Source organism: Vigna unguiculata, chromosome 8, assembly GCF_004118075.2.
Source record: "Vigna unguiculata cultivar IT97K-499-35 chromosome 8, ASM411807v1, whole genome shotgun sequence".
In the NCBI taxonomy this organism is placed as follows: Eukaryota; Viridiplantae; Streptophyta; class Magnoliopsida; order Fabales; family Fabaceae; genus Vigna; species Vigna unguiculata.
Window position 1 is genome coordinate 30,881,145 of NC_040286.1, and position 13,086 is coordinate 30,894,230.

Consider the following 13,086-nt stretch of genomic DNA (forward strand, 5'->3'; position numbering starts at 1 on the left):
TGATGGTCAATACGTTCTTATTGGTTTTTTCTTGGCTTTATCAGAAGTCTTAGGAACTGCAACTTGACAGGATCAATTCCTGATTTCAGCAGGATACCACACCTTGCTTACATGTAAGTTTAGTTTAGTTATTTCATTTTCTTTCAAATTAGTTTATTCATTGACTTTATTGGATTGTTATCAAAAGAAGTGTCTGCACCTGAGTTAGACAATGCACACGTTTAAAAATCCGTACAATACTGTTGGTAAGTGTTTCAACTGATTTCTATTTGTGTATGTTCCAGTGACCTCAGTTTGAATCAGTTGAATGAATCAATTCCTACCAATAAGCTATCAGACAATATGACAACCATGTAAGAACTTCTATTGCTTATGGATATTCTCCTCATGTTAAGTGGTTGGAGAAAATATCCTAAATACGATTACATGGATTGCATGTGATATTATTGTCTTACTACAAGGACTTGTGCAGTGATTTATCAAACAACAAGCTCAATGGAACAATTCCATCCTACTTTTCTGGTCTTCCACGTCTTCAGAAATTGTAAGTTTGTCTTTTGTTTCACCATTTCTTCTTCTACATCAAACCGTAATGTATTTCCACACACATATCAAACACTGCTATAAAATCAACGATTTGTCAAGACGTATCTTTCCCTATTACAGGTCAATTGCCAACAATGCAATCAGTGGTACTGTTCCTTCTACCATTTGGCAGAACAGGACTTTAAATGCAACAGAGCAACTTATCTTGTAAGACATGAAATTATAATTGCGAAATTTTGCTGTTGTAGATTTATATCTTGCAACATGAATTTATGTGTCCTCTATTTTTGTTCTTCATTGAGTGATACCATGTGTGAGAACATGCAGATGTCCGTACGTTCCCAAGGCATCCTGTATCCATACAAGTGTTTTGTTAGCTTAGATGCCTTTTAATTCTTTTGTTTTTGATTTGCAACAGGAACATGCAAAATAATCAACTTACAAGCATATCAGGCACTACAAATCTTCCTCCAAATGTCACACTTATGTAAGCTTCTAAATTGATTTTTCAGACGTACTAAAGTAAGAGTAAGGTGGAGATTTTTATCTTCTTTCTTTGTCAAGCATGTTCAAAACAATAATACAAACCTTATGACAAAGGTCAAATATCGTTGAACATTGATTGACATGAATTCCATCTTTCTTGGTAACTTGTCACATTATTATTGAAATTACTGTTTTTCAGGCTTCAGGGAAATCGTGTATGTTTGAATAACAACTCCCTAGTTCAGCTTTGTGGAGGTGAAAGTGACAATAACATGGATGGAGGCTCCAGTGTTCTGTGTCCAAGTCAAGGATGTCCCCCTCCTTATGAATACACTGTGGAGTGTATCTGTGCTGCCCCATTGATTGTTCATTATCGGTTGAAAAGTCCAGGTTTTTCAGATTTCCGTGAATATGTGACAGAATTTGAGAGCTTCCTGACAAATGGTCTTAGTGTGCATACTAATCAGCTGTTCATTGAGCGTTTTACGTGGGAAGAAGGGCGATTGAGAATGAACCTGAAGCTTTTCCCAGAATATATTGACAATACAAGTTCTCGTCAGTTCAGTAAAAATGAGGTTGTTCGGATTAGAGACATGTTCAGAGAATGGGATATTAGTGACAGTGACCTGTTTGGTCCTTATGAACTCTTGGACTTCGTTCTACTGGATATTTATAGCGAAGGTGAGTTACAGAAACTTTTGATGACGTGATAGAGTGTGTAGAAGTACTTGGACAATGTTAACAAGGAAACTGAAGTTGAATCTCAGTCAGGTGGTTGAATAGTGATCATGAAAACTTCAAATTGAATTGTTTATAGTTTATGCAGATCGAGTCAAGATTCTATTAATAAATCAGCCTTTTATAGTATAGTTCATGTTTCGCATGTCAAACAAGTGTTCTGAAATTATGTTTAAGGTTGATCCCATGTATGGAATATGATACTGTTTTAAGGTTGATCACTTGTGCTGATATACTACTGCTTATTATGCAGCGATTACTCCGTCTTCAAGTTCAGGGATAAGCAAAGGTGCACTGGCTGGAATAATCTTAGGTGCAATTGCCTGTGCAGTTACATTATCGGCAATTGTTTCCATTCTTATTTTGAGAGTACGCATGAGAGATTATCATGCACTTTCCAAAAGGCGTAACGGTGAGTACCTTATAATGAGTTAGCCTATTATTTCTTCCTTTTAGAAATGTCTGCAAGGCTTTGGCTCTTCTATAATCTGATGTCTAGATGTTATTGCACATGTTTTATTTTGGCATAACTATATTATAAAGCTAATTTTCTCTTACCATGAAGAATGGTTGATTGTATATATATTAAACAAAGGCTTCAAAATTTTTCACAGCATCTAGGATCTCGATAAGAGTTGAAGGTGTAAGATCATTTGATTACAAAGAAATGGCCTTGGCCACAAACAATTTTAGCCAGTCTGCTCAGATAGGAGAAGGGGGCTATGGGAAGGTTTATAAAGGTCGTCTTCCTGATGGCACTGTTGTAGCCATAAAACGTGCACAGGAGGGTTCACTGCAAGGTGAGAGGGAGTTCTTTACAGAAATAGAATTGCTGTCAAGGTTACACCATCGCAACCTTGTGTCTCTCATTGGATACTGTGATGAAGAGGGTGAACAGGTAGCGTTTGTTTCACAGTTCAAAAATGTAAACTCAAATAATTTCTTAAGAGAATTATTTTCAACGAGTCCTGTTATACTGTCTCACATCTATTGATTTGATTTCACTAGAACGTGGCTAGTACTAAAGTAAGATGTTGACTAAAACTGATATTAAAATTACAAGGAGTCCTTTTCTGACTAGTTTATTTGTTCTGTTTGTTTATTTTTTTGTGCTTGCAGATGTTGGTTTATGAATATATGCCAAATGGAACCCTAAGGGATCATCTTTCTGGTATATTTAAACTTTGATTATATGATTTTCTGTATTTCCTGTATAAGGTTTCTTTGTTCTTTCTGGTTCCATTTTGGTTTCAAGTACAAAGAGACTAATGTTATAATTTACTTTTAATTTAATGAAAAAACCTCCTTTACTTTAATGTTTTATGACAGCTCATTCAAAAGATGCTCTTAGTTTTTCTCTGAGGTTAAAGATTGGTCTGGGATCAGCAAAAGGTCTTCTATATCTGCACACAGAAGCTAATCCTCCGATATTCCACCGAGACGTGAAAGCCAGCAATATATTACTGGACACAAGGTACACAGCAAAAGTTGCTGATTTTGGTCTTTCACGGCTTGCTCCAGTTCCAGATATTGAAGGAAATGTACCTGCTCATGTATCCACAGTAGTAAAGGGCACCCCGGTATGGTTTTCATAACTGGATTTGCTTTCACTATAATTCAGCATTTGCTTGTACGTTGTTAACGTTGTTCTGCTCCTGCAGGGTTATCTTGATCCAGAGTACTTCTTAACTCGTAATTTGACCGACAAAAGTGATGTTTATAGTTTGGGTGTTGTATTTCTGGAACTTTTGACTGCGAGGCCACCAATCTTTCACGGTGAAAATATTATTAGACAGGTATGTTATGGTTTTTCTTCTTCATATAAGTGCTTATTGAAAAAAGTTTATCTTAGAATGACCTAAATATTTTCTTTTCTTCCTTTTTTTATTTTATTTCAGGTTAATATGACATACCAATCAGGTGGAATATCTCGAGTAGTTGATAAACGTATCGAGTCTTATCCATCTGAGTATGCAGAGAGATTTTTGACTTTAGCCTTAAAGTGTTGCAAAGATTCACCAGATGAGAGACCTAAAATGGCAGAAGTGGCTAGAGAGCTTGAATACATCTATTCTATGTTACCCGATTCAGATACCAAGGGAGTTGAATATGTTACAAGTGATTCTTCTGGCACAATATTCAGTTCACAACCTTCATCATCTATTATAAAGACTCCTTTTATTTCCGGAGATGTGTCAGGTAGTGACCTTGTCAGTGGAACCATACCAACCATCAAGCCAAGATAGAAGTTCAAAAAATATAGTTGATTGAATCTGAGAATGTTAATTAGTACCTTGTGAACTGGACTATGAAACCAAATTTACTAACTTTCATTTATTCTTTTTGTGCTGCTTGTTGTATCATAAATTGACACAGGATTGGTTTGTAAGTTATAAATAATGTATTTTATAACAGTGACGGAGATTGGTTTATGATGCTGAATTTTACCAAAGCACTTAAATACATAACGAATCATATCATATTAACGATACACGATATAAGACTGAGACTTCTCATAATATTAATTCCCTATCAAATTCTTTGATCCTAAAACAAGACATTAAACACTCACAGAGATAAATATACAACGAGATACGATAATGTGTATGGTAGCAGAAGGAAAAAAGACTATTGAGTTAGAAAAATTAAAAGGTGTTAATGCAAGGACTAACAGATGGCAAAAAAACAGAGGTAGCTAGAAGAAACAAAGTTATATTAAAAACTTGTACTTAGAATGGATTATGTAAGAGTAACAATCCCGATGAATTTATAAAATAATGAGTCATACAGGAAAATAAAATATGAAAGTAAGGTAGAAAAGTAGGGTAGAGTAGTGGAGAATTTAGCACCCCGTTTAACTTTATCGGCAACACATCACACTGTAGAATGAATCAACATATGGTCTCAAGTGTCACCTGAAAATAAAGAATTTCATTACATTTGCAGTTTTAGAGATTTGAAAAATACAGCAAGATGACAGAAAAGTCATCATATTATTTAAACAAACAAGCACAGCATGTTCATGTTTATCTGGTGCAAGACTGTTACACCTCTTTCTACTCTTCTTTTGATAGGAAGGTGAAGTTCTGATAATGTTTTGTACAGGGGCTTGAAAGATTCAAGTAAAATCTAAGTATGAGTCTAAGTCTTACAGTGAGCAGAAATAAAGAAGTAGAACACTATATAAGGAAGAACATAAAGTGGTTTTCTTCATTTAAAAAAAATCTTGTATTAATTTAAAATATGATGAAATTTGCATAATTTAACAAGACAGATGTAAGCAGGAAAGAAAATGTCACCTGACCAATTTATTGAACGCATGGAGATGAGTTGAGTGATACATTTTCCATATAACTATTACTTCCTTTTTAAAATCAAGACCAGCTTGTATGTAGCCAATTTGTTTTGTTTTTTCGTGCTTAATTGTAGCATCTATTTACATATCTGATAAACAAAAAATATATTTAATTAATACCACCCTTTGTGCCTGGTGACAAGATTTCATGATGGAGCAAAGTTTAACCAAAAACTTGTTAATAAAATAATATTTCATTTAACAACATCATAATCCAAGGACATTGTAATTGTGTTTAGAAAAATGCCATGTGAATTTTACCTGGATGTAGATATAAACTTGGAGAATACACGGGACATTCCCTTATGATATGTTGAACAACTTCTTTTAACTTAAATCCGTGGTGAATCTCTTGGAAGTTTGGCAGATCTGTGAGTGTTATAAATTTCAAGTTGTGTAATAGTAGTTGTTTTCCATCCTTACCCATCTCTTCCCAACCATCATCATCAGCTTCGTGTTCAAAACCAAAAGCCTTGTGTAACTGAGAACAATTACTTATTTCCAGTTGTATCACACTGGTAAAATGACTGGCTGGGATATTATAAAAAAGATATTTCAACATATTGCAGTTTGTAACTCGAATGGAAGAGAGTTTTGGGAAGCAGAGTTGTTGGGAAGAAGATAGGGTTTTGAGTTGTTGCGCATCACCTAAATCAAATATTTGTTCCAATTCATCACAATTATATATTCTCAAATGCTCCAACATTGGTAAACTTGTAACAACGGCGGTGGAGAAGATGGTTTTCAATTTTGGACAGCTTACCACATCAATATCACGAAGGTTTTGGAAGCTTAGAAAAGCTGTGGGGCCTTTCCATATGAAATTGAGCTCAGGTAGATTCAACAATTGTAGCCAAGCCATATCCAAGTTTAGGGGAAGCAGTTGTGCAGTGCCCCCTTCTTCTCCCATTTGGAATTCGAAGATACCTTTTATCTTAAGATCACTCAACCATAGGATTCTAAATTTGAGGAAAACTTTGAGTTGTGGGTGAGACAATGGATCATCGTCCAATTGCTTCAATGTGTTGCTAATCAACCATAGGATATCATTCTCCTGTGTATACACAACGCAATTCATTGTTAATACGCTACACTTTTATTCCACGATATAAGTCATACAAATATAATTGATTAAATAGATAAATACTTGTTTATTCCATTTCACATGATTATGATTAATTTATAAATATATTTTTCAACTCAAACTTAGAATATAAATTATAATCTTGATAATTATCGGGTAAAAGTAATGATGAAGAAAACTACTCGATACGATTGTTATTCTTAGTACATTTAAATATTACCTGAGAAACTATACTGATTTCTAATCACATATATTAAAAATGTTACTTCATGTTTAAAACTTACTATTTTTAATCAATTTGATGAAAAATAATTAATATATTACCACTGGAGTTGTCTGTTGCTGGATATCTGAAGCAGTCATCACCTTATGTATGGAAGAATTAGATAATTTTGGACATTCCTCGCAATATAAACCATTAAGACTTGGGAGATGTGCACGACAATATTCAGGCCAAAAGTCAATTAAATTTGGTAAACTCCTCAACTCCATAGATTTCAAATTAGGCAAATTTCTTTCACTATTAGTCTGTTGGAAACTTGGGTACCCTGCAAGATTATGCTCCTTTTCATTGCCAAATACATACTTCAACTTCTCATTGCATGAAATCTCCACACTTTCCAAACTTACTAGCCCTTCCACTAAAAACACAGAGAATATATACTCCAAATTGTCACATGAAGAAATTTGAAGAGTCCTTAATTTCTGGAGCGTCAAAGAAGAATGACTTTGAGTGCTTGAAAGAACGTCATTCTCTTCTTCTATTATGTGTCTCAATGATTTGCATCTATATATTCTTAGAACCTCTAACAGCTCTAGAGTTTGGACAACGGATGGCGTGAAGAGAGAAGATAGCATTGGGCATTCTGATATTGTAAGGACCTTCAGATTGCATAGCTTTGAGCTCATAGGAAATGATACGCTGATCAATTTGTAACATCTTTCTATCTCGAGCTCTTGTAAATTTTTCAGAGAACATCGAGAAGAGGGATCACAAAACACCTCTCGAAGATTATCTAAGTCTACCAAACTCAAGTAAACAATGGTGGAGAACACAACTTCAGTTTGAAGCAAACCAAAACTGGTGTTGCTATTGATAGTGCTATCAATCAGACATTCTATCTTTGAACAATATTTGAGTGATAGAGCAACCAACTGATTCATGCCTTGTGGATCCATAGATGGGATTATATTTTTATAATCTCCCTTAAGGTTTCTCAAATTAAGGTACTCTGCTCTTATAAAGAGATCCTTTATTGGTGATGATATAAAACTCTGAGCGCCAACATTAAACTCATCTATTAATAAACTTCTAGATTGTGCGTATTTTTTCATAACCATAAGATCACCACGACATAAGTAATGTTTATGAGAAAAAAGATAACCGCTCATTATAACATACCTCTGTAATCTGGAGAAAGAGACATCATGTGGAAAGGCCTTTTCATATTCGATTAAGCATAAATACAATTCCTCCAGCTGCAAACATTTCTTTACAACTTCATAAGCTTCAACATTTTTATTTTTCTTAATCACACATTTGTACAAATCCAAAAGCTTCAACTTCTTTAATTCTACGATCCCAACAGGCAAATCATCAAAATAAGAGCCACGCAAGTCAAGAATCTCAAGTGCTTGCAGTCGTTCCACAAAAGATATGTCACCTAAATCATGACCCCTCAAGCATAGTGTTCGAATATTTTTTAATGAATTCAATGACTCTTGCAAAGGCAAGGCACCTTCATTCCATTCGTTTATGATTGCCAAGGTTTTAAGCTTTGCCAAGCTTTGAAGACACCCATCTGATACTTTTACACCACTCACTTCAAAAGAAAGCAAGAGAATTTCAAGTATTGGATAATTTAATTTATAATTGAGTAGATGATAACTATTCAAACCCCATATGGCTATTGCTTTCATATCTTTCATGACGTCATCATCTGCCAACTCCTTTGGATCCACTTCAGTACGTGTGAAAATTGCTTGACCACTTTTAGACGCAATCCACAAGGCTACATCACGAACCAAATCATGCAGTTTTACCCTTTGTTTTTCTTTTCCATGCATTAACAAACAACAATTCATGAGCAACTTTATAGCTACATGCATCTCTCTCCTTGCGTTCTCCATTGTTCCAAATGTCCCAATTGTGCCAAATCCTCTTCCAAATCGAAATAAATCTTCCAAATCTATTTCACAATCCTCTGGAAACATAGAACACAATAATAATAAGGATTGAGATAATTGGTTTGTCAAATTAGTGTAACTTAATTCAAGACAAACATAAGGACTTCTTAAGCCTTGTGGAATATCTAGTGGCTTAGAATTTTCTAGCCTTGACAATGCTAACTCAAAATCTTCAATACTTTTCTCCTTTAGGGTGCTTCCCACTGTCACAATTGCAATGGGCAACCCCTTACATTCATTAACAATTTTTCTTGCAACACCTTTCAAAGCTTCTGAGGAGTCGTCACTTATGTTTGAATAATGTGTGAACAAGGTCCAAGCTTCCTCGTCACTCAAGAGATCAAGTTCAATTGTACATTGACATTGCATATAAGTGCATACTTCTTTACTCCGAGTTGTTATGAATACGCAACAACCCTTTCCACTTTCATCAAGTGGAATACCTAAAGCTTGGAAGTTTATTTTTTCCCATACATCATCCAAGATTACAAGAGTTGTACCTTTTCTTAATCTCTCTGATAGTCTCTGGGCTCTACCTATATCTGATTCTTCCATTAACTTGAATCCCAATTGATCAACAATCTGATCTTGGATGCTTCTGATATTTAGAGGTTGAGACACTGTTGCAAAGACAACCTTCTCAAAGATTCTCATCTCTTCAGCTTTTTTACCCACTTCTTTTGCCAAAGTAGTTTTACCTGAACCACCTAATCCAACTAATCCGATCATCAAAACACTTTTGTTCTTTAATTCTTCAAGAAGCTTGTTGCAAGATGCTTCTGTAGAATTGAACATAAAGAAATTATTAGAAGAATAGTACTTCATGCCTGGAAGTTCAGTAATCCTTGAAAATGGCTCAAACTTGCTATTATGATCAAGCTCAATCATTTCAATTGTTTTTCTTTCTATTTCTTTTGCAAGAGAATATTGACATTTCCTTCTGAAAACGCTTTTATTCACACTCAATATTTTTTCTTCCAGTATTTTCACTTCTTCTAATACTTTTTCAACGTCTTTCAGCCACTTCTCAACGGCTGGCTCAACTTTTTCAACTTTATTTATGGCTTCTCTAATTCGATCCTTCACTTTGTCTCGAGTCAATTCCAATTGTTCTTTGGTATTTGGAAGACTCGAAGCAAAGTTTTTGAAACAACATAAGTATTGAGCATGATGAATAATGGGATGCACCGCATATTCTGCAATCTTTGATGCGATTGAAAGAAAAAAATCCTCCATTTTGAATTAATATAGTTCCTGAACATGAATAAGTTCATCACTCTTTAGTTAATTACAAAATATTATTATGTCATGTATTCTAGTCATACATTATGCAGTTAAAAGAAAACAATAAATAAAAATATGTGTCGTACATCCCTTTGATATATGTTATATGACTAACAAAAAGTCAAAACAGTGGTTGCAAATTGAATACCTTATTTTTATTTAAATAAAAACTAGTATTATGTAAAATATAAATTAATAATCATATATATTAATGTCTAAAGACTAGGTTGCACAAACATCATAAGAAATAATTGAAACTACTGACCTTTGAGAAAAGTTAAGCGTCATAAGAAAAGTTATATATATATATATATATATATATATATATATATATATATTTTGACACATTTATTATTTTCATATTTCTTTATTATAGTTACTTGTCTTTATTTTTCAAAAGAAACTTGAATTCTAACCTTTCAAATGTTATGTGACAAATAATTTTTATTTATAATTATTTAAATATATCAATAAAAATAATTTTGTTATATTTTTTCATGTGATATGACTTAAATACGAAGACGATAGTATAATAATTGAAGATTTTCACTAGTTATCATAGAAAAGAAGTTAATTTGAAATTAAAAATAATATAATGGCGATGCTTATAATTAAAGCAAATTTAAACTTAAGTGTTTTTCCCTAATAAATCTTGAATTTTCATTTGTCTCGAAAAATACATATAGTATTTTCATCAGTGATGATTTAGATAATACTTTTCAGGAAAAAAAATTTAAATGAAAAGTTTTAGAAACAAAAATGTTCTAAAATGTTTTAATTAAAGACCAAATGTTTTTCTTGTAATGTATTATAGGATATAAAAAAATTTAAACATAAATTTAAATATGATATAACTGTTATAGTTTAAAACTAAATGAAAATTTAAAAAAATTAGTACATTTTATATATTAATGGTAAGTCTTACCTGGTTTTTTAGTGTGGAAGGGATATTTTAAAATAATAATGTTAAAATTTAAAGTTATGTTTAAGAATATAAATTAAAATTTTAACTATATATTCGTTGATAAAACTCACTCTCTCTTTAATCTCTTTTTTTCTAAATTTTCTCTATATTTTATGAGTTTTCAAATTTACATATTTTCTTTACCTATTAAGATCTTGTATATTTGATCAAATTTTGTTTTGGAGTTCACATTTACTCTAAACTTTTCTCTATCATTTTTTATTTCTAGTTTCCTTGTGAGTAAGGTTTCGCATCATAAACTCAAAAACCAAGTCATGCAATTCTTACGAACTTTGATGAGAAATATAGCAATGTGAAATCCCACATTTTTCTCATGGATCCTGTGCAATATTATTAAATATATTTTCTTACATCATGTGATAAGAGTGAAAATTGTTGGGTAACAACTATATGACTCATCAATATTGACACTAAAAGGAGCATGATTAACTTTGTGAATTCATCTTCTGCTATTTGTAATTTATCATATCAAGAATATGTTTTTCGACTCTTATCACCAAATTGTTCCTATTTTAGCTACTGACTCAAGTATTTGATAAATTTCTATTGGGTGAATGAAAATAATACATATTGTAAAGTTATATTTTGCCTAGGATAAGTTATAAAGTGAGTGTTAGTGGTTATATAATGAATTCTAAGTTTGTGGTTTTAGTCACCCTAAATCAAAAACACTTCTAAGCTTGTATTTGACTTTTCTTATACTCTTTTACAAGAGTGTTGTATGGTTTGGGTCAAATTCTTTCCTTAAAGGGTGTGGGTGTACTTGGGGTCAAAGGGTATCAGATAGTTATTTATGTGTTGTACAAATTTTCACATAGTGTTATTCTCTTGTTATTAGACAATGGTCGTGGTTTTTCTCCACTTTTGGAGTTTCACCTTATATTCTTGTGTTAATCTTATTTTTCTATTAGTAGAGTAATTCTTGGAAGGTAAATTAGGAATCCTCCATAGAAGAAAACCCTCCATAGAAGGAAACCTTTGTTCCTGAGCGCTAAAAGTTTAGTTGAGCACCACCCAAAAATTTCTATATATAAAGATCTCATGTCTTCATTTTAGGTATTGAGTGGAGGATCAAATATGTAATAGTAGATTAGGAATAAGTTTGTGAGGCAAGAGAGAGATACTCTTATTGCAAATCCTATGTGTAGATGTTGTTGGAATTGTATTGCATCATTCTATGAGTAGCTATAATCATGTTGAGGTTAGATATAATCAATTCTAATTATTTGTACTTCTACTTCTTAGGTATTTATTTATGTTTTTATTCAAATTTTTGTGGTTTGATTTATGCTTTATTGCTTGGATGACTTGATCACTTATCTTATTTCAATAATTTGGATTGAGTTGGAAGATTGGTCTTAAACTATGGTCCAATCAAACCATCACACTTTTGGTAGAGGCTCCCACATGTTCAACTAGGAATGGAGGAATTGTACTGGGTTTGGGTATGAAGTCCTTAAGTTCTAGATTGCAGGAATAGGTATAGATCTACCATAGAGTACTTCCAAGATATTGAATGATTTGCATATTGAATAAACAAGATTTGTAGTAGTGGCGTAGAAGAAGAAGATATGAAACCCAATCATTGTCTTCACTCAATTTAATCTATATATATTTATATGTATTTTTTATCGAAATCCAAAAACCAAAAAACTAACTACCAATATACTTGTTAAATTCCTATGGATACGATAATTCTCAATCGGTTGTACTACAACTGACTTGGTGCACTTGCCAATAGGTCATATAGTTGGATAACTCTTTTAAAACTTGATACTGTGTGGATGTTAAGGCTTTTGGGAGCTTAAGCCCAATGGACTAAAATTATCAACTAAAGTTTACCCATCATTGCCATTGTTTTATATAAGTCCAATGCCACCAAAACAGAGAGCAAAACCAATCCCAATGATGATTGGTGTTGGGCGCGCCATTAGGAGGCTATGAGGTGTCGACATAATTGAGACTTGGGCTTCATTGGGTGCCCAACAGGGAGAGGACTACGTTAGGCGCAAGTTTTGTTGATGTGACACTTTTTCCTTATTTATTCTTGTTTGCTCGAGAAAGAACCAACTTTCAGAGGTTTAAAGCACGAAACACTTTTGGAGAAAAGTAGGTTGCTTGCTATAGGGCTTTCGAGAACATCTCTTCATCCTTCATCTTCTTCCTTTATTGAATTTGTATTCTTAGGCTCTCCATTATCATAGAGAGCTAAACCATTTTGTTGGGATAGATGTAACTAGGGATGGCAACGGGGTGGGGCGGGGACGATTTTCGCTATCTCATACCTATCCCTGCATAAAAAATTCATTCCCATCTCCATACCCAAATCCAACTGGTATCAAACTTTTATCCCATTCCCATCTCCACCGGGTAATGGGTATAATCTCGTAGCCATACCCATACCCGTGTTCTAACTACTTC

General features: G+C 33.2%; 2 protein-coding genes across 3 annotated transcripts; one reads left to right on the forward strand and one right to left on the reverse strand.

Moving 5' to 3' along the window:
* The first annotated feature begins 309 nt into the window (after positions 1–309).
* On the forward strand, positions 310–4,212 carry LOC114194155 (probable LRR receptor-like serine/threonine-protein kinase At1g06840). The gene is made up of 11 exons (XM_028084244.1): positions 310–353; positions 473–544; positions 667–753; positions 965–1,033; positions 1,232–1,713; positions 2,024–2,182; positions 2,385–2,668; positions 2,890–2,941; positions 3,100–3,350; positions 3,432–3,566; positions 3,669–4,212. The coding sequence occupies exons 1-11, from the start codon at positions 343–345 to the stop codon at positions 4,014–4,016; spliced, it is 1,950 nt and encodes a 649-aa protein (XP_027940045.1). The 5' UTR covers positions 310–342; the 3' UTR covers positions 4,017–4,212.
* Positions 4,213–4,474: 262 nt separating this feature from the next.
* On the reverse strand, positions 4,475–9,632 carry LOC114194154 (disease resistance protein At4g27190-like). Of its 2 annotated transcripts, XR_003606347.1 has the most exons (4): positions 6,534–9,632; positions 5,387–6,179; positions 5,070–5,214; positions 4,475–4,685 (listed from the first exon to the last, which is right to left on the reverse strand). XR_003606347.1 is itself a non-coding variant. In XM_028084243.1 (3 exons), exons 1-3 carry the CDS (start codon positions 9,630–9,632, stop codon positions 4,675–4,677), a joined length of 3,903 nt encoding a protein of 1,300 aa, XP_027940044.1. In that variant the 3' UTR covers positions 4,475–4,674. The 2 variants fall into 2 exon arrangements, 1 of the variants encoding a protein (XP_027940044.1); XM_028084243.1 differs by lacking the exon at positions 5,070–5,214.
* Between the last annotated feature and the right edge of the window lie 3,454 nt (positions 9,633–13,086).

Coding starts and splice junctions, on each gene's coding strand:
- LOC114194155 (XM_028084244.1), top strand. Junction 754..964: donor GCAACAGAGCAACTTATCTT/GTAAGACATGAA, acceptor GATTTGCAACAG/GAACATGCAAAATAATCAAC. Junction 1,034..1,231: donor CCTCCAAATGTCACACTTAT/GTAAGCTTCTAA, acceptor ACTGTTTTTCAG/GCTTCAGGGAAATCGTGTAT.
- LOC114194154 (XM_028084243.1), bottom strand. CDS start 9,632: ATGGAGGATTTTTTTCTTTCAATCGCATCAAAGATTGCAGAATATGCG. Junction 6,180..6,533: donor AGCAACAGACAACTCCAGTG/GTAATATATTAA, acceptor GTGTATACACAG/GAGAATGATATCCTATGGTT.